This window comes from Chelonoidis abingdonii, chromosome 1 (assembly GCF_003597395.2).
Source record: "Chelonoidis abingdonii isolate Lonesome George chromosome 1, CheloAbing_2.0, whole genome shotgun sequence".
Classification (NCBI taxonomy): domain Eukaryota; kingdom Metazoa; phylum Chordata; order Testudines; family Testudinidae; genus Chelonoidis; species Chelonoidis abingdonii.
In genome coordinates, this window is record NC_133769.1 from 341270512 (window position 1) to 341290461 (window position 19950).

Below are 19950 nucleotides of genomic sequence, written 5' to 3' on the forward strand. Positions count from 1 at the left end.
AGACCCCGAGTATACAAATTCCCGCCCCTGACTTTAAACAATCCAGTTCTCTGATTGGTCCTCTGGTCAGGTGTTTGGTTCTCGTTGTTCCCCCTTTACAGGAAAAGAAAACTTAACCCTTACCTTACCTATCTACTTATGACAGGCAGACAGAAGGAGTGAAGTTGAACAGAAGTCCCTTTTGTTTGCATGGGAGGCTGCTCAGACAGCACTTTTTGCCAGGAGCAGCGTGAAACAATACATTTACCAATATTACAGGAGTGTGTAATACCTGCATTATTTGTCTACCTCTAATGCAGTAATCACCCTCCCTTTCTACTTTGAATAAGGAGGAAACTAAAGCAGATTAATTTTGCTAGGAAAAGTGTAATTAAAAAAGGCTGTGCTAAGAGGAAATCAGCATAACACAGTACAGACTAATACAGCTAACAAACACTTTTCCATTGTCACTGCAACCTATACAAAAATTTAAGCTAACTTTGGGAACATTTTGTATTAAATAAAACGTCTTCACTTCTAAAATAGTTTATTGAAAACATTTTAATGCTGTTTTCATATAATTAAATATCAATTATACACACATTAACAGAATGTCAGACTTTTATAAGGTCTTTTTGTAGTCTTTTTTTTTTTTTTTTTTTAAGTCTTGATACAACCAGAATAGCTGAAGTAGAAGATCCTGTAGTCTTACAAGTATCGAGTGTCATTTCTAGGCAAGTCTCATGAAAATGCTTCAGTTATTTAAGACTCAGCTTTAAAATTAAATATATTAGAACACAATGCTTCATTAGTAAAAGGATTTCTTTTCAGATTAGGATAAAGTCATGTTTATGAGATCTCTTCCTCATTGATAAGACTTTCTGAAAAAAAAGTTACTTCACAAAAAAATAGATCTTATGTTGCCATCATTTTTAAATAAATTACTTACACAGGTTTCAAAAAAGATCTTTGGTAGCATAAGGCCTAGCATGCTCACACAACAGTCCATTATTACCCCATAAGCCACATTAAGCAAGTAATTTATCCATTATCTTCTTTAATGGAGTTATCCATTCTTAACACATCACTGGTTAGTCTTGATCACTGCTAGGATGCACAGGAACAGGAGCGTGCAGGTTTTCTCTTCATGAAAGAAATGTACGGACAGTACCCTTTATTGTCCCCCTGCAAATAGGGCATTTTCTTAGGGAAGGTGCACACTCTTTGCACACCACTAAGTGACCACATGGAATAAATACAATAGAAACTTCTTTGTCCATGCAAACTTTACAGGTTCTTTCCTCTTGTAATCTTCTCAGCTGTTCTTCCATGGGTAACCCTGAGAAGAGAACAAACAAACTTAACACAAAAGAGATCTTCAAATGGCAGAACTGATTAGAGATGGGAAAGCAATAAAATTCAGTACAACTGCCACCCAGTACAAAATATGCCTTGTGAGGTATCATTTCAAAATGAACCCCACACGGATCATTGATATTCTTGTGTCATGTATGTCAGAAGTGCATATTAAGGGTTACAGAAATTATGACTAAAATGTGTTTACCACACAACTCTGGGAGGAGTGGGGGGGAAGGGGGAACCAGTTTCTGATCGACAAAAGGACAAGCTGATGCCTCAAGCCAGAGGTCAAAGTTGACTGGCAACCACCTGCCAAAGAATGGCCACTTGACAATGAAGGGGTGCAGGAACAAACTGATCTGCATTTCAGCAAGGAACAACATAGAACCTCTTTCACCCTGAGACTTCAGATCTCCATCCTCAGAGCTGGAATGAACTTTATCTAGGGTAACCTTCAGGAAAATGCATTTCAAAGGGTGACTGGACTATAAAAGTGAGGGGCAAACCACCCCCCCACACACACACAAACACACTGCAAGCTCACTCTCTCTCCTAAGACAAAGGAACCAGCCCTTTGACTTTAGTAGGGGAGACCCTGATCTGAGAATTTGGTCAGCCATGTTGCTGGGATCATGTGGTAAGAATTTTACTCTGAACCCAGTCTAGTTTGTTAAGTTTTAGCTACTAGAAAGTGAGTATTTTTATTTCTCTTGTAACTATTTCTGACTTTAATGCCTTAGAGTTGTACTCACCTAAGATGTCTTTAGTTAAATAAGCTTGGTTTAGTTTGAATTAGAGAATAAAATGGTATTGTTTATGTAGTAAGTGAAGGCCCTGATAAAGGCCCAGTATGAGGCCTGAGCTAAAGTAATGGTCAAGACTTTGCTAACATAAAGCAAAGTTAAGCTGTGAGCCAGAGGCAAGCTCTGCTCACAGAAGCTGGCAAGGAAAGGGCTGATGCAAGAAGATACGTACCTAAAAAGGTACTGAACATTAGAAATCAGAACATTCACATACTTGCACATTCCACACAGATAACAAGGAACAGACTGACCCATCCCACTGACAGGAGCAAAAGGGTAAAATGATGGATAGAGTTGTTTTGATCGAACCAATCTGTACAAGGCGAGAGGCAGCACCTTACTACATAGAGGAGTTGTACCTTACTGCGTAAAGGGGTTGCACCTCAATATGTCAGGAGTGATACGTAACTTGTTTGTACCTGTGTATAAGAATGCATCCCTGGGGCAGTGTCTTTGTCCGGCCTAGGGGGCAGTGGAAAGTCCCACCACTAACTGAGCTGAGTCCATTGACCATGGGAACACATTCGTAGTACGCTCGGTAGACTAAGTAATCTGCGGAGAACTACTACTGTATTCAATACGGCAATAAATCTGGCCGACGTGCCTTCGTACCTTACTAGAGTCTGTGGTCACTGAGGGTTCTCTTCGGGTCTGCTGTGTCAGCTATCTGCACAGAGCTGGGGCAGCACATAGAGGGAACACACACATGCAGCCGAGTGATACCAACAAGGAGAGAGCAGAGCACCAAACCGGTAGCATCTGACAACACCTCTGACAACAGTTTAAAATGAACTACACCGGACCCTCGCTAAAACGTGCATCTATATAGTGCGAATTCACATATAACACGGTCACGGCCATGGATCCCAAATTTAATTACTTTATTGCAATTCATTTTAACACGATCCCCACATTAATGCGGTACCACGCATGGATCTCAAATCCTGCATTCTAGCGAGGGTCCGGTGTGTTCGGTAACTAGTTGAAGTCACAAGCTGTTCACCCTTTGCAGGGGCAACAGACCTGTAAAGGACTGCATAGTGCAGTACACACAGTTTTGGGAAAAATTTGGAACTGGGATTATGTTGACTACTCTGCAAGTAGTAACCAAGGCTAGTGGAAGCCAAAGTGTGACAAGAGTGTTGCTAAAAGGCTGCTGGAGTCAGAGCCACCAAACCAGGACTGTAGCTATAAACAGACACTCAGAGTAACTTGCATGCTCACAGGCTGTTTGTGAGCAGCAAAAGTTGGGAGCTACAACAACTGTAAAGCATTATGAGGCAATCACGTCACAGAGCAGGTGATGACAACCCCTCACTAGTCTAGATTACACCCCAGAATGTGACAGTGTCAAAGACAATTTGTTGTGAGAACCTCAGTTATTGCCCAAACCATTCAAATGAATAAAACTGAAAATTTACCTGAAGTGTCTTCTGTGGGAACATACTTCATGTTTTTTTCAACTAAAATAAATAAAAAAACATTTTAGTCACTAGAATTATCTATATTCCAGTAGAATCTTTAATTAATGCTTTACTACTATACCTCAGACTGTATTACTAGAGTCCTGCATGGATACAAGATTTATATCCGCAGAGCTGCAGGGCTCTACTAAGAACAACAGCGATGAAAGCAGCAGCATGTCAGGCTGTCGGTCGCAGGACCCAGGAGAGGCAGATCACTGCATGAAAGGGATTCTTGTCCGGGAGTATGTGAGCCACTTGCGCACACTAGCACAACCAGGGACAGCTGCTGGTGAGCCTGGTGCCCAAGTCAATGGGTAAGGCTGGGGGAGATACAGCCATGCTGGAGAAGCTTCCCAGACTGGGCGCTGGCTCCTGCGAGCAGCAGCAGCAGCCCGACATACTGCAGCTTTCACTGTTGTGGTTACTGGTAGAGCCCTGCAGATATCCGTTTTATATCCATGGACATCCGCATCTGCAGATATAAATTTTGTATCCATGCAGGGATCTACGTATTACTAAGAAAATAAAGATGGTTAGACTTAGGAAATAAGTTTATCAAATCTTCTGGGGAAAAGAAAAAGGAAAAAAAAAAGAAGTACATCTGTCAGTCAAACTCACCAAATAAATCTTTGTACAACATAGGATCACACTCTCGCAGACAGTTTCGGAATATGTGGGCTGCTGCATTTCCTTTCACTAAAATCATATCAATCAGTTCCCTTGCTTGCAATGGCGTTTGGGTTTTTTGTTTAATAACATCACGTTCAAGTTCAGTTATCACTTTGGCCAATAGTAAACTCTCCAGGATAGGAAGCACACATGTCAAATGCTGAAACAAAGCCATTCGATTCTTCCGAATTAAGGACAGGTCATCTTAAAATCAAGGGAAAAATTCAGTAAGTTACAAGATTTGAAGTTCTATTGTTACTAGTAACTGATGTGTGCTATCCAATTATAAGAGATACCTTGATTCTTTTCATTCTTCATTTCACTTCCCACTCCGTATCAGTAATACACACTATTAAATTACTACAGACTTCACATATCACATGAGAGGCAGACAAGTAGTTTGAGTATTGTAAAGTTTTACAGAAAGTCCTCCTTCTCCTCCAAAGTAGCGAGGCCACCTCACAACAGTGAAAGGTATATTCATTGCACAAGTGGAATGCACAGACCCAAAGGCCTATGTGTGTCACCATCACTGGCTTATCAACACTGCCAGTCAAAAATACTGTTAAATCTGTGTGGACTAAGTATTTTTTTCAAAAACCATAGGGACAGAGTTATGCATGGGGAAGACCTAAACAGTACAGAACACTCAGCAAAAACAACCCCAAACAAACCACACATTGTACAATTGTGTTCTATATTCTCCAGATTGTGGTTGTCCAATTTCTACTGTGGTTTAATGACTAGAAATGTACCACATTGTGACATCTCAGCTGTTGGCATATAGTGAGCCAGGATGGCATACGCAGCACTTTAATATGCTGTGCTACAGAAATTATGTTCATTAAATCATGGCTCCTACTGTTTTTCAAGTTTCAAAGCCAGACTGCACGCTTGTGAGGTTTTGAAACCGAAAAGCAAGTGTTAAGGGATCAGAAGTATAGGACTAGACGGGGTCTTGAGAGGTCATCTAGTCCATCCCCCCACACTGAGACAAGACCATATATACCTAGACCATCCCTGACAGGTGTTTGTCCAACCTGTTCTTTTAAAGACTCCAGGGACAGGGATTCTAGCCTCCTTTGGTAAAATGTTCCACTACGTAACTAATCTTATTGTTAGAAAGTTTTTCCTAACATCTAACCTAGATCTCCCTTACTGAAGATTAAGCCCATTACTTCTTTCCCTACCTTCAGTAGACATGGAGGAGAACTGGTCTCTGCCTCTTTATAAAACAGACTTGAAATATAGTATGTGCTATTTTATCTGTACCCATTTCCTCTCTCCCCTATAGTCTTCTTTTCTCAAGGCTAAACATGACCAGGTTATGGTTTAAAAACAAAAATCCCACAAACTTTCCTCATTAACCAAGTTAAAAACCCTCTAAAATTTTATTAGTCTCTTTCACAACTGCATCACATTGTTGACTCATTCAACTTGTGACCCTTTAACCCCCAGATCCTTTTCTGCAGTTTTTCCACAGATATTTATTTCTCATTTCATAGTTGTGTATTTCACTTTTTTCCTTCCTAAGTGCACTTGTCTTTATTATATTTCATTTTGTAGATTTTAGATCTGTTCTCCAGTCTGTTAAGGTCATTTTGAATTCTAATATCCTCCAAAAGTGCTTGCAATCCTTCTCAGCTTGGTGTCACCTGCAAATTCCAAAAACTACTCTGAGTATGGTCTTTCAGCCAGTCCACCTGCCTTATAGTCATTTCACCTAGACCAGTGGTTTTCAGCCCCTGGCCATCCATATCTACCCTCCGATCCCCAAGTCACTGGGCCAGTAACCCTACCAAAGAAGGAAATTAGGTCAGTTTGACAAGATTTGTTCCTGGCAAAACCATGTTGACTATTACTTATCAGTCTACTATCCTCTAGGAGGTTGCAAAATGCTTGTTTAATTTGTTCCAGTATCTTTCCAGGTATTGAAGTTAGGCCCACTGGTCTATAATTCCCCAGGTCTTCAATGTTTCCCTTTCTAAAGGTGGGAAAACATAGTAGCTGTCTTCTTTGGTTCTCTGGGACCTCACCTGTCCACCATTAGCTCTTGAAGATAAGTAATAGTTCTAAGATTGCATAAGGAATTAGCTGAAGCACTTCCGGGTGAATTTTGTCAGACCCTGCTGACTTAACTACATCTAACTTCAAGGAATATCAATTAAAAAAAAACAAAAAAATATATCTGGCCTGTTGTACATTAATCTCAATGTTTTTATTATTACTGAGAAGTCACAGAAGTAACAGAGCTGACCAATAGTAACTTTAGGAGACTGAAAATTATATTTATAATAATTTCAATGTGGTAGAAGTTTTACTATATAGAGGAGTCACAGTTTTGGTTTATATGATGGACTTAATACCACATATAGGCATATGGACAAAAATATGGTCTTGATCCTGCAGAGCATTTTGCAGGTGGACTCATGGATCATATCGAGCCCCAATGAAATATGGGGTGCATCACTAAGGATAATTCCAGGATTGAGGCCTAAATTCCACACTGATATCCAGATGATACAGTGTTAATCCTTTATATTTACCTTTAAAACACATACACAAAAAATTACCAAAGCTCATGAATACAAGTGTCCCCAGAATTAGACCAAAAAGCAAACAGATAATCTAACAACGAGGATAAGTGTATTACTAGTGCCCTATGCATACCCGATGCTACTTCTTCAGATTGTCTCTCCTTCTCTTCTTCCCTTTTTTCATCTTCTGCAGTAAGCAGATCGGACACAAGATCATTAACAGTCTTGTAATTTTCCTCAGTCGCTAAGATTTTACTCTGAACTGTCTGCTTTATCAGTCTTCTACTAAACCCCATCTCCAAGGCTGCTTTAACCACTGGGGTGTTCATCATGATTGCATCTTCTGAATGGCTTTCTCCAGATTCTGAATGAATAGCTATTCATGAAGTGGAAGAAAGAAAAAGAAAAAAGATACTTTAGAGGATATGAAAACTTTAGATATTTTTAGCATCTTCAGTATATAAATGAGATTTAGCGTAAAAAAATATTTAATGACATGGGCCTAACTTTTTAAAAATCAAGATATTTTTACTTAACTCCCGTTTGGAATTTTATTAGACTGTATTTCAACAAAAAAAGCTTTGTTACAATAACAAAGATCCAATTTAAAGCAGCAAAAGCAGGGAAAACCCAGAGGTCACGCCATTGTTGAACAGCGTCATTAGATTAGAACTGAAAAAGAATGGTAAAAAAAGTTAGTTATATGGAAATACCTCCCTTTCATATAGTATACCAAGTTCTTGAGTTGCATCTGCATTAATAGAATGGTTACAGTTCTACTATTGGTCATCCTTTTCCTGGCACTTAGCTAACTAAGCGTAATAGTTGGAAATCTGACTCATCTCACTGCCTCAGCAGGGGCCACTGCCACTATGGGGAATTCACCCCAGAGAAGTCAGACAGCACTGTCGTCATACTTGGGTATTCCACTGAATAAGAGTAGCTTTACAGCTCCAGAGGAAGCTGTCTGGAAGGCTGTACTTCTTCAGTATGTCCCCAAGCTGGCTTGGCCATTCCCTCTCCCTGGCTATTGCTGCCCACTTTTGAAGGTGCTGACATAGCTGCAGGCTCCCAGCAGGGTAGGGTTGTAGGTATCTTGTGTAATCACAACACCCTCTAAGGAGCTCTGATACCAGGGTGGTCCATACCCTGGGTTACTCTAGCAGAAGCTGGTGTAACCAACAATGAGTCCATTGAGTCCAGTTAGAGAACACGCAAACAGAGGCAAACTCTTCAGAAACTATACAGTATGTATACAAATCCCAAGTATTGTGGAAATTATAAAGGGATGAGAAATTTCTCTTGCAACAAACTTGAAGGGAATACTGTAGCATAAAATTTCCTACACACCTCACTGACATTTTAAGTACACTACACAACTGTCAAAAAAAGCTTTGACCTGCTGGGAACCATTCCAATACTGCTGCTTTCTAAAATGCTATAAATTGCTTAGCAAGCTAATTTTGGAAAGCATCCATACAAAAGTTCCATTTATATTTACATTAGATTTATAAGTGTGCTGAAAGTCCTATCACTATGTAGCTTGAAAGACATTAACTAAAATGTACATACTTGGTGGATTGGCACTTTCATCCACAGAGGTATCTGAAGTTGACAAGAGCTATGGAATGCAAAGGAACAGCATTAAAAAACAAACAAACAAACAAAAAGTCAGCATACAACGCTTTGCATACAAAGCTGATAATTCCAGAGCATTCTTTTCCACAAAAACTAAGTGCTTTACTTAAGGAGGGACGGATAGCTCAGTGGTTTGAGCATTAGCCTGCTAAACCTACAGTTGTGAGTTCAATCCTTGAGGGGGCCACTTAGGGATCTGGGACAAAAAATCAGTACTTGGTCCTGCTAGTGAAGGCAGCGGGCTGGGCTCAATGACCTTTCAAGGTCCCTTCCAGTTCTAGGACACAGAGATATCTCCTATTATTATTAGGAAGAACTTGGTACAAATAATTAAGTTACTGTAGCATTTAAGAGCCCCAATATTTGCAATTAAGAATTTTAACTCAAATAGCTAAGTGAAGTATTTGTAGATAGGATTATACAAGTCTTACAAACAATTTGTACTGCGAATGTGCATTGAGGTAAATCCAGGCAGTTTATACCAACACAAGCTTTTCTCTTCCAAATGAAGTTATTCAATATGCCTTTTGTTTATGCAAAATATAAACTTGTTACAAACAGCTTACTTTAAAAAAAAAAAAAGTCCCACAAGAGAGGGACCTGGAACCAATTTCTGTACTAGAACATACTAATCTGCATTAGTCACTAAGCCTTGTGTAATCAGAACTTCACTTTGAGTATAAAGTCTAGGGCAGGGGTTGGCAACCTCTGGCATGCGACTCGCCAGGGTAAGCACCTGGTGGGCCGGGCCAGTCTGTTTACCTGCCACTTCGGCAGGTTCAGCTGATCACGGCTCCCACTGGCCACGGTTCACCATACCAGCCAGCACATCCCTTGCCCGCGCCGCTTCCCGTCGTCCCGATTGGCCTGGGACAGCAAACCGGCAGACCGTGGCTCCCACTGGCCACGAACCTGCCGATGCGGCAGGTAAACAAACTGGCACAGCCTGCAAGGGTGCTTACCTTGACAAGCCACATACCAGAGGTTGCCAACCCCTGGTCTAGAACTCTCATTGCCTCACACCAAGTGTCATAAGGTTTGACTGTAAATGGCTGTGAAGCTCTTCAAATGACTCAAGTCCCAATGCTACCAGATCTATTTTCAATATCAATTCTCAAAAATACAAAAACTGCTCATGGAAGATGTGCAAAGAGTCAGTTTTGAAGACCATCAATTAGAATTGGTTCATCTCATTTTCATGTAAAGCTTTTCATTCATGAACTGTCAATCAAACTTAAAAATCATACCTGTCAAACTACTTAGAGCAATATCTGGAAAGTGGGGAGGAGTTATGTGCCACCATCTAATGCTGATATTAGCAACCAGAAAAATTACATAAAAATTCTAGTTTACCTGTTCAAGGAGATGTGGGAATCTCGCCTGAATTTGATTGACAAACTCTCGCCCTTTTATTCGCAGTAGATACTCACACCTAAAACATTAACAGAATACATGTTTGTCAAGTTACAATATTTGTTTCTCATATAGACTAGTTAAGAGCCACACAAAATAAGAAGCCTACAATACTGTGCTCAGTTAGGCCTCAATTCAGGGAAACACTTAATCATGTGCTTAACTTTTAAGTATGTGTTTAAGTCCCAGTGACTTCAATGGAACTTTAGCACACACTTAAGTATCCTTACTGAAGAGGGATGTTTTGCTGAATCATCTTAATATGGCCTAATTTCTGTATTTATCAGATATAAATGTGATCTCATCAATATCAAAGCATTCAGTAATAAGTACCTTTTAGTGTACAACCTCAACAGTTTTTACACTCAGCCAATACTCCACCCCTCCCCCCAAATCACTGTGTCTACAAACTAGTCTAAATTTAAAAACAAAAACACACCGCAATGAAATGGATATCAAAAAATTAAAAGGTTTTAAAACGTATTAGTCTAGTAAGGCAATTTAAACTTTACTCAAGATAAAAAAAAATACAATGATAAAGTTAATGGGGGAGATGAACAAGGAGCTAAGCAAAAGTTGGATGTTGAACTGAAGTTTAATAGCTGATGGTAAACGGTGTCAAAGATTAGCATACCAAACACGATTTTTCCTGTACTGTTCTCAACTTCATGAAAGCTATTTAAAAATCATTAACATATCCGGAGATTTTCAAAAGGTACAAATAGTAGCTGTGTCTTATGACATCTGTCTTTGAAAATCTCCCCCATAGTTATTAGCATCATTTTCCCCCATTTTATTATTCAGCAGTAGAGATGTTCTCACTCAATTCTTTCCATCTGGAACACAAAAAACACACCACACCACACACCCTCCTGTAGAGTGACAATTTCAAAAGCACTCACATTGGCCTAACTCTGCTCCCACTGACAAATATCAAGATAAAAATTATAGGGGGAGATCTGAAAAGGCTCAGCACTGGCCTAATTCTTCCACTTACAGAGCTTTTCAAACAAACAGTTACCTTGGAAACCATTTAGCATGCTCAATCCATGGATCATCTCCAGACTCCCAACACCTTAATCCACCATCACAGCAAAAACATTTGACATCATCATTACGACCTTTAAAAGCAAGTTTACAAAGTATTCAATAAGCGTTCACACAAGCCATTGCTTAGCAAATTCTAAAAGAAATAAATTAAGACATTAGATAAGTTAACTTTTCTTACCTACGTAATAAAACCCAGCATTTGCAAGTTGTTCAGGTCGAACTGGAATTCTTGTTGGCCAGTTTATGAATGTTTTAACACGAGCCACGTGGGTTTGCATGCTCTGGTTAGAAATGCTGAATATTGGATGGCCTCTAGTTTTATTTTCCACAAAAGGGCAGTTAGGAAAGTATCTCCGATGTTCTGACATGGCATTATCCTTCGGTTCCCAGTTACTTAGTTGACCCCCACAGGTAAAGCAAGCAACTTTGTCTCCTGGCCCAGTATAGTAAAATCCAGCTTTGGCCAGATCTGTTGGGGATAGAAATGTCAGGGGCCATGTCTGAAAAGTACATAGCCTAGCATCTTCTGTGCTCATTGCAGGATTATAAAAGTTAGATCGCAGGTGTGATGGGTCCTCAACAGCCCTAGAAGTTACTGGTTCTTGAGGAAAACTGGAGAAAGTAGTGCTGAAAAAGCCAATTTGTTCTAAGCTTGGAGCAACAGTTATGGAATGCAAAGATGGTGAAAAACTGTTTATTGTGGCTGGAGGTGAGAAGGCTGAATGAGAGGATGATCCAAGATTACTAACTGAAAGCAAGTTCTGAACAAAGCTGCAACTAGGATAGAGCTGTTTATGTTTTTCCAGAGCACTGTCACCTTGTTTCCAGTTATCCAACATCAAGCCACAACTGAAGCATTTAACTTTATCTTTCACACCAGTGTAATAAAACCCAGCTCGAGCAAGACTCCTTTCAGACACTGGCACATTGAGAGGGAAAGTAGAAAACGTGGACATTCTGTAGAGTTCACATGACAACTCATACTTCAGTTCACACACCGTGCTGTTATTCATCAGATTAGCCAGGAATGAGCTGCTTTCCACTACGTTCATAATGAAATATTAGGGAAGAATGGGACAAGTCTTTCTCTGGGAGGTAGTTTTGTGCATGGAGGTGATTTTGAATAACTCCCAGGCCATATAAAAGAGTAAGGACCTGAAAGTGAAACATTTTGGTTTGTAACACCGAATGCATGTGAAAGGAATGAATTATGACTCATAAACAGATTTGATACATGTAGGAAGTCCTACTTTTATTTTAATCTGCAAAACTGCTTTCAATAGAGAAGTTACACAATCTCAACACTCTAGGAGGTACAGAAAGTATGTCAACTGGACTTTCCTGTCACAATACATCACATTTTCCTTAGTATAATGTACTTCTCATCTCACAGTCAATGGCACTTTGGTGCAGAAGGGGGTTAGGTGGAAGAGACACAGAAAAATATGTAAGGGTGATCAAAATCCACCCCAATAAAGAAACTAAAATGGGTAAAACTGAAGACACTGCATCTTAATATCATGCTCCAATTTAAAATTAAGTGTTTATTTCATCCTAGATAGCCAATATGAATGCAGCTTTTATACATCTGTAAAGATTGTTTTGATAAGAGTGTTGCATACTTATGTTGAAATTCTAACCTGAGACATTATAGAGGCACAAACAGAACAGCCCTAAAACTTCTAAAGGTGTATTTGTATGTCAGACTGCCAAAACAAAATACTCTTTGTTTTAGCAATCCTCACCCAAAGATATGCAAGACACTACAAACAAAATTAAAGGTTATACTCAACAACCTTACATACAGCAGAGCTATAGCTCCGGCAAGAATGATTCTTGACCATAGCAGTGACAACACCAACTTGTCACAGATACACTGGGTCTGTTCCAGGCCGGTAGGTGTTTTCTTCCATGACACTCTCAACTCTGGGCATCAGACGCAGCCAGGCTGCTTGCGTACAAGTATACTCTTATAACATTTAATACAAATATATGGCTTTACCTTAGAATATTCTAGTATTTTATATGGATTAATTAAAAGATCTCTGGCCATGCTCAGAAAGCAAACAGAACTTACACTGGTCAATACAGAAATATATTTTGTTAACTTTAGTTTCTTTATTTGTGCACAAAACTACCTCCCAGATTTCAGACTGAAGTCCCTTTTAAGGGGCTTAGGCCTCCATACTGAGATTTGTAGTTCACAAGAAGAAATTGTAGATATCTGTAGTCTGAAACATCCAGTTCCTTTGTGCTGCCAAAACCTGTAAAGGAGAAAAGACATTTTTCTTATAAAACAAGATAAATTAGGCATGTTTGTTGTAGCTGTCATCTACAGTATTTCTCAAATTATAAACCTGTTGAACACTAGAATTGCAAAGCCAGTTTTTTTTAATTTTTGGCCAGCAGGTTTCAGGATAGTTAATGAAGGTCACTTCCATAAACACTGACATCAAAATCTATTCCCACCTTGTTAACCTGTACTGAAAAATCTGGAAAAAAGTGAATGATTTAATTTCGTAAGTTGTCAAATATTTGGTAGATAGAGACTATAGATAAGCGGCCCAATCTACATACAAAGTTGTACTGATATGACTAATGGTGTTATTTTACATAGCTTTAGTTAAGTTTAAAGGTGCAACCTAAACAGATACAAGCCAGGTTTAAATGGGTATAAAAACAAACAAAAGTTGCACCAATTCACCTAAGCCAATTTAAATTAAACAAGGGCTTGTCTAAACTCAGGAATTGTCCAATGACTTACAGAATGCTTTCTAAAAATGCCAAAAAAACAAAAGAAAAATACCAAGCCCACAAAATACAACCAAAAATTCCAGGTGAGAGCAGGAGACAGAAATCAGAGTTTAATTTTAGAGTCTCCTTTTTTGCTGTGTTTCAAGCTTTCTGAAGTGTTCCACACTTTCATTAAGATACACACAACACTTCTTCCTATGGGAAAAAGAGTTAACACAAATATGCATCTGCCAGGGTGACACCCTACAGAAAACGGTCTCCAAGCAAAACAGCAGCAGCAGAGTACTCCCCACCCACTTCAGTTTGGTGATGGCTCATTGATATCATGGTATTTAAATGATTAGGCACAGTGAGTTGTGGGAAGAGGAGATCAGCCTTCTCTTCTCCCTTCTGCCCCATCCCCAACCATAGGTGAGTGGAGTAACCTAGCTGCCCCTCCAACATGATGGAAGGGGACAGGAAAGCTTTGCCAAATTTTAGTGGCATTGCAACTCCATGTGTCAGGTGGGCAGCTAAGCCAACTTTGAGTAAGTGGCATTGTGACCTGGACTACATGGCTGCAACCCCACTCAAATATGGGTGCAGCCAGACTATTAATCTGGGTTCCCTCTTTAGCAAAATTCTGGTTTGCCCCAGATGGTCATACTAACTCTAGTTTCTTAATCAAGGATATTAAATACAACAACAACAAAAAGTTATGCAAGGTTATACAATAAAAAGTCAAGTAATGCAAATGTTAAATATTGCTTTTAGGAACACAGGAATTACTACACTAGATCAGAACTATGGTCCAGCTAGTTCAGTATCTAGTCTCTGACAGTTGCCCACACCAGATGCCTCAGAGGAAGTACATGAAACCCCATAGCAGACAGATCTAGGACAGTCTGCCTTGCACAAGGGTTGAATCCTGAATAACTGGAGTCTGGTTTATGCCCAGAGCATGAGGTTCTCTCTCTTCCAAACCTTTTCATTTAGCATTAACTACTATTGTAACTCTGGATATTCTTGTAATCCATATAATCATCCAATCCCTCTTTGAATTCTGCTAAATTTTTGGTCTCAATGTATGTTGTGGCAGTGAGTTCCACAGTCTAGTCACATACTGAGTAAAAAAGTATTTCCTTTAATCAATTTTCAATTTGCCACCATGTTTTTTTAATATTCCCTTGTTCTTGTGCTATGAAATAGAGAACATATGCCCCAGCATAACTTCAACTTCACTTCTTATTCATCTCCTTTCTAAGGGCATGCCTACACAGGGGCAATCAGGAAACTTAGGGCCAAATAACTGACTGTATGACAACAATGTGCATAAGTGGGTTAATTCACCATATGGATACTTTTATGCAGGACTGAGTAGTCTGAGTTCCTTGTCACCAAATCCTCATTGAAGAGCATCACATGAGGGTCTCCACACACTTAATTCAGGCGCACTGACATCACGCCTGCAGTTGATTTGCCTTAACTTTCCCGAGGAATGCCTTGTAGGCATGTCCTAAAATAACCAATCCTAGTCTTGTAAATCTCTCCATGTATTTGACCATTCTCACTGCCCTCCTCTGAATCCCCTCTACTTCTGTAGTATCCCTTTAAGATAGGGCAACCAGTGGTGCGCACAGTATTCCAGATTTGGACATACCATCAATTTATATTATGGCATATAAATGAGTGGAGATCATAAATTTAGTGGAAGGTACTGGAAGATACAGAAGGGGAGTTTTACCCTCCAGTAAGCATTATTTTGCATGTATCAAGCAACATCTTGTCCATTTACCATGGTTAAGTCCCCACGAAGCTCACAGTCATCTCTGGACTTGACTAACCTTGGTACTTTAATGGGTCCGTTATAGTTTTACTTGCATTGAAACGACCTCATCTTTTGCACGTATGATTTTTTTGCAGTTTTAACAATACAAACATGAGCCCATCACATCCTACAATGTCCACACATGCTTAACTTTCCACAGTGAATGGCCTCATTGACTTCAATGAGGCTACCTACAGCGTGTAAAGTCAACCACATCTCAAATATGTTTGATGAAGTGGGTATTCACGCACAAAAGCTTATGCTCCAGTACTTCTGTTAGTCTATAAGGTGCAACAGGACTCTGTCGCTTTTTACAGATCCAGACTACCATAGCTACCCCTCTGATACGTCACATCTCGAAAGTGCACATATCCAATAACACAGCCTTTTGCATTTAATAAAGTTTAAAATTAAACTAGATGCTTAAACTAATACTTAATCCTTCCTGAAGTTTTGAAATTTTAGACCTTTTCAGTTAAAGCAAGAAAGGGATAATTATGGGAAACAATTCACCACCAGCTCCCACACAGAGTGTGAGCACATGCCACCCCATGCTTATTCATCCACCTATTAAACTCAAGTTTCAGGCTGCACCCTCCACACCATGCAAGCTTAGCCACAGCCCTACCCCTGGCTGACTAAAGTAATGTCGCTAGTTATCACAATTTGATCCCAAGTCTCATTCTCTTTGCTACTGGAGACAAGCGGTTACATAAGAACCTCAGCCTCCGTTTTTTAACTAGATCTCAGGGTTGCAGAGAGCTTGGAAACGTGATTCCCCCAGCGCAGCCTGCAGGCTCCAAAAATCCAAAACAAAACAAAAATCCAAAATTCACAACAAACAAACCCCAATAATTATTTTAAACCCGTCATATTTTGAGGTCCTCAACTCACGCGTGGGCTTGGCAAGATGGTGTGTGTGTGTGTCTGTGTCACACACACACACTTAACAGAGTACCACGTACCTGGCCCCGGCCAGCTCAGCCCGATCCCACCCTTCGCCAGCAGCTCCCACCTCCGGGCACAGCCCCACACCCGCACCACTGCCCAACGCCGTTACCCGTTCTCACGATATTTAGATTGACGCACTCAGCGCCTGCACCACGGCACGTACCCACCTCACAACCCGCCATCTCGAGCCGCGGCGCACGGAGGCCTCCCCTCCCCCCATGCACGCCGCGGCGCACGGACGGCATCGAGCCCCCCCCTGCACGCGGCGGCGTCCCTGCACTCGCCGCCTCGCGGCTGAGGCTCGAGCCCCCACCCCAGCACCCGTCGCGCGGGGCTTACCGCAGGACTTGCCCTCCCCCCCGGCTGCGATACTCACCCAGGCTGGGCCGCGCGCAGATCTCAGCTGCCCCGCGGTCCCACGCGGTATATATACCGCGGCCGGCTGGCCAGGGTCCCTCGGAGGCCTTGTCCCGCCTCGCGGAAACTCCCTCCTCCACCCCGCTCTCCTGTCAAACAACGCCCGAGGCCCGGCGTTGGGGAAAAGTACCTAGTCACACAGACTGCGCATGCGCGCGAGCTGGGCGGCTCCGGGGCGCAGCGTGTGTGTGGCTGGCGCTCGGGTCCCAGAGCCTGTCGCGTCCTCGGCACGGCTGCGCGCAAGGAGTGCGCGCCCCCGTGCTCTTGAGGCAGCCTCGCAGCCAACCGCCTGCCCCTTCGTCCCATGGCGTGAGGAGAGAACAAAGAAACTCATTACAACTGCCCCAAAACACTCCCCCTGCCCCTGAAGCCTGGGTTCAAGCACTTACCAAACTTGGACCTTTGCCATCTTCAGCCCCAGATCCCACAGAGGTCAAGTAGGACTAGCCCCCTGCATTCTCTGTTTTGGCAGTACACTGTGGGGAGGGGGGCCAAAAAATAGCAGGAGCCGCTAGATACCTGCTTACCAGATCCAGGTTTATGTGGTGCTCATGCATATAAATTGGGGTTGGGTTGGTCAGTAAGTGCAGTAGGAAAGCTAGACTTGTTTCCTAGTTTGACGTACAATTTGGGGACTTGGGATCAAAATGGTCAGGAATCAAAGCCAGCTTTTACGGGAATCTTCAGGGGGCTGACCACATAACAGCTCTTGAGGGCTCCCAAGGTTGCTTTCTCAGTAAGCAAGGAAGGGAAGGGGAGGATTAAAGAATAGAATCAGGCCCATTGATCAAAACTCCTGTCCATATCAATGGATGTAAGATGCGACATGTAAAATCCTTTAGGGAAATTTTAAATATCTCCTTGGAAATACACAGGAAAATCCTTTCTCACAAATGCACCGTTAAAAAAACCAACAAAACACCCTGTCTATGGGTAAATCGCAACTAAAAGCTTATTCCTCCTAAGGGTTCCATCCTGCTCCCATTAAAGTCAGTGCCAAAACTCCCACTGATTCAAATGGTCCAGGATCAGGCCCCAAATGTGTGACACTTTCCTTCAGGGTTTTTTTTCCCCTTCACCTCTTGCTCATTCACATAATCACACTGAATAAGGGCCTACTCCTGTTCTCACCAAAGTTAAGAGGAACATTAGGTACTTTCCTCTTTCTAGGGGAAACCCGGCAGAAATATGTGTGTCTGTCTATCTGTGTGTGTGTGTATTTCCCCTACCCCCACTGCTGGGGGAATTCCAAAGGCCTGATCTACTTCCTGCTTTTATGTGTGAGTGTGTCAAGTTAGATTGGAAGGCAGCAGCTTTTGCATCCCTCCTTTTTATCCAGATCACAACCATACATCACTCCTTAAGGGGAATTGCCACAGAGAGAAAGGGAATGTTATGAACTTTGCTTCTCTCTTACTGGTGCTAGGACAGATATCACCAGAGCATCTACAGAGTGGACCTCTAGCAGGAGGTATAAACTTTCAAACTTTCAAAACTTTAAAGGAAAGATTGTAAAATGTCAGAGGGGAAAAAAGAAACAGAAAGAGGACACAGAATGGAATGCAGTCAAATTTCCATCAGCCTGGTTTCAGATTGAACCTCCACACAGGAATTTGAAAAAATTCCACAAGAGACCCCCCTAACACTGAGTATTGAGGTTCAAAATCTCCCAACACAATCATGGTATCACCTTCTCTTTCCTTATACAGCATAAATACAAGATGAAAAAGCCCCACTATGCGTTTGTTTTTTTTTCAAGTAGGGATGAGGGGTGGGGTGTTTTTGCAATTGGGAACTGAAGGTGTGCAATATAGGAAGCAAAACTGATTTGTACATTATGACACCATGGCTAACTTTTTATAGCAAAAGGTTCCGGTAAAATGCATTTACAAAAGACCCTATAACCCCGTTTACTCAATCTCTCTGACATTTCCTGTTAAGGTAGAATGTAATTTGTCATCACTGCTAAAAGGAAACATGACAAATTTGGTCAGGTTCTTTGTCATTACATTTAGTGCTATGTCTCTGCCTTTTCCCATATTATGGTTCATGGCATACACAAAGAGAAATAAAATAAAATACTTTTGCTGGAAGATTGCAACATAACACTGCTTTATTTCTTAGAATTCAGAATGATAACACATAAGATCCCCAAAACAGGGAAAGACAAAACAGGCTGCTCCCTGAGGGCGTAGAGGCCTAACTCGCTCAAACCTACTGTAGGCTGGCTGTATGGTGATTTGAGTTGCTAGGACCAGATCACATACTTCCCTACAAAGGCTCCTAAACTGCAAACTGGGCCAGGAGATGCCTCTCAGCATCCCCAAGTTGGATCCTGGCAGAGAAGAAGAAATATTTAATACTTTGGGCCAATCCTGCCAGGTGCCGAGCACTGTTGAAAAGTACAGACTTCGGTTGGGGTTTTTTATCTATCTTATCATTTTATAATGCTGCCCATCACTCTATTAGCTGTGCGTACAGTAATTGGAACCTCCCAAGAGGCTTTCAACATGTTGCAGGATCAGGGACATATGGAATTGGACTGTTCCAAATTAGCCTCCTTCTGGAATCCTGAGTTGTTCTTCTCTCTGTCCAATTCCAAGTAGAGATAGCAGGAGCAGAATTCTAGAGGTGAAAACAAAGGGAAAAAACCCCAATCCATTTATTAATTTAAGAATTAAAGAGAGGTAATGGAATTATTGAATATTGAAAATGTGTGGTTAGCGATATTGCCAATCTAAAGTTTAAAAATCATCTGTCAACACTCCCCAATCAAGATTAGCCCAAAAATCATGAGATTTTTTTTTTAAATGTGTATATATTTATTCAGTTTTTGCCTATCTTTTGATTTTTGAACTGCTCCAGCCCACCTCCAGTGTGTGTCTGAGTTAATTAAAGAGTTGTCCAATCCCACATTTTGTAAGGTGATTTTGTCACCCATTGCAGGAGTTCTCACTGGAAGACCCAACTGAGATCAAATTGCACAATTTGTACAAAGTGCCACCAAATGATCTGGAGCTTCCAACTTGTCCCCAACTCCCCAGTTAACACCACACATCACAAGACTTGCGATAAAATCAGACAAGTTGGCAACATGTCTTTATGCT

At 41.1% G+C, this 19950-nt stretch overlaps 1 protein-coding gene across 5 annotated transcripts; it reads right to left on the reverse strand.

The window, feature by feature from the left end:
* Positions 1-522: 522 nt before the first annotated feature.
* Positions 523-17084, reverse strand: BIRC2 (baculoviral IAP repeat containing 2). 5 transcript variants are annotated; one of them, XM_075061713.1, is made up of 10 exons: positions 16803-16980; positions 13053-13178; positions 11093-12069; positions 10886-10985; positions 9805-9883; positions 8386-8434; positions 6947-7189; positions 4226-4480; positions 3563-3604; positions 523-1318 (listed from the first exon to the last, which is right to left on the reverse strand). In XM_075061713.1, the coding sequence occupies exons 3-10, from the start codon at positions 11964-11966 to the stop codon at positions 1125-1127; spliced, it is 1836 nt and encodes a 611-aa protein (XP_074917814.1). In that variant the 5' UTR covers positions 11967-12069; positions 13053-13178; positions 16803-16980; the 3' UTR covers positions 523-1124. The 5 variants fall into 5 exon arrangements, with proteins under 5 accessions (XP_074917814.1, XP_032618757.1, XP_074917813.1 ...); XM_032762866.2 differs by having other exon boundaries at positions 12992-13178; XM_075061712.1 differs by lacking the exon at positions 16803-16980 and adding an exon at positions 16594-16651 and having other exon boundaries at positions 12992-13178.
* Positions 17085-19950: the final 2866 nt, after the last annotated feature.

What these genes read in the sequence shown, in the direction of transcription:
- BIRC2 (XM_075061710.1), bottom strand. Translation starts at nt 11,966, where the DNA reads ATGAACGTAGTGGAAAGCAGCTCATTCCTGGCTAATCTGATGAATAAC. An exon ending in CATGCTAAATGGTTTCCAAG is followed by an intron (nt 9,884 to 10,885) that starts GTAACTGTTTGT and finishes TTAATGTTTTAG; the next exon opens with GTGTGAGTATCTACTGCGAA. An exon ending in GTTGTACAAAGATTTATTTG is followed by an intron (nt 3,605 to 4,225) that starts GTGAGTTTGACT and finishes TATTTATTTTAG; the next exon opens with TTGAAAAAAACATGAAGTAT.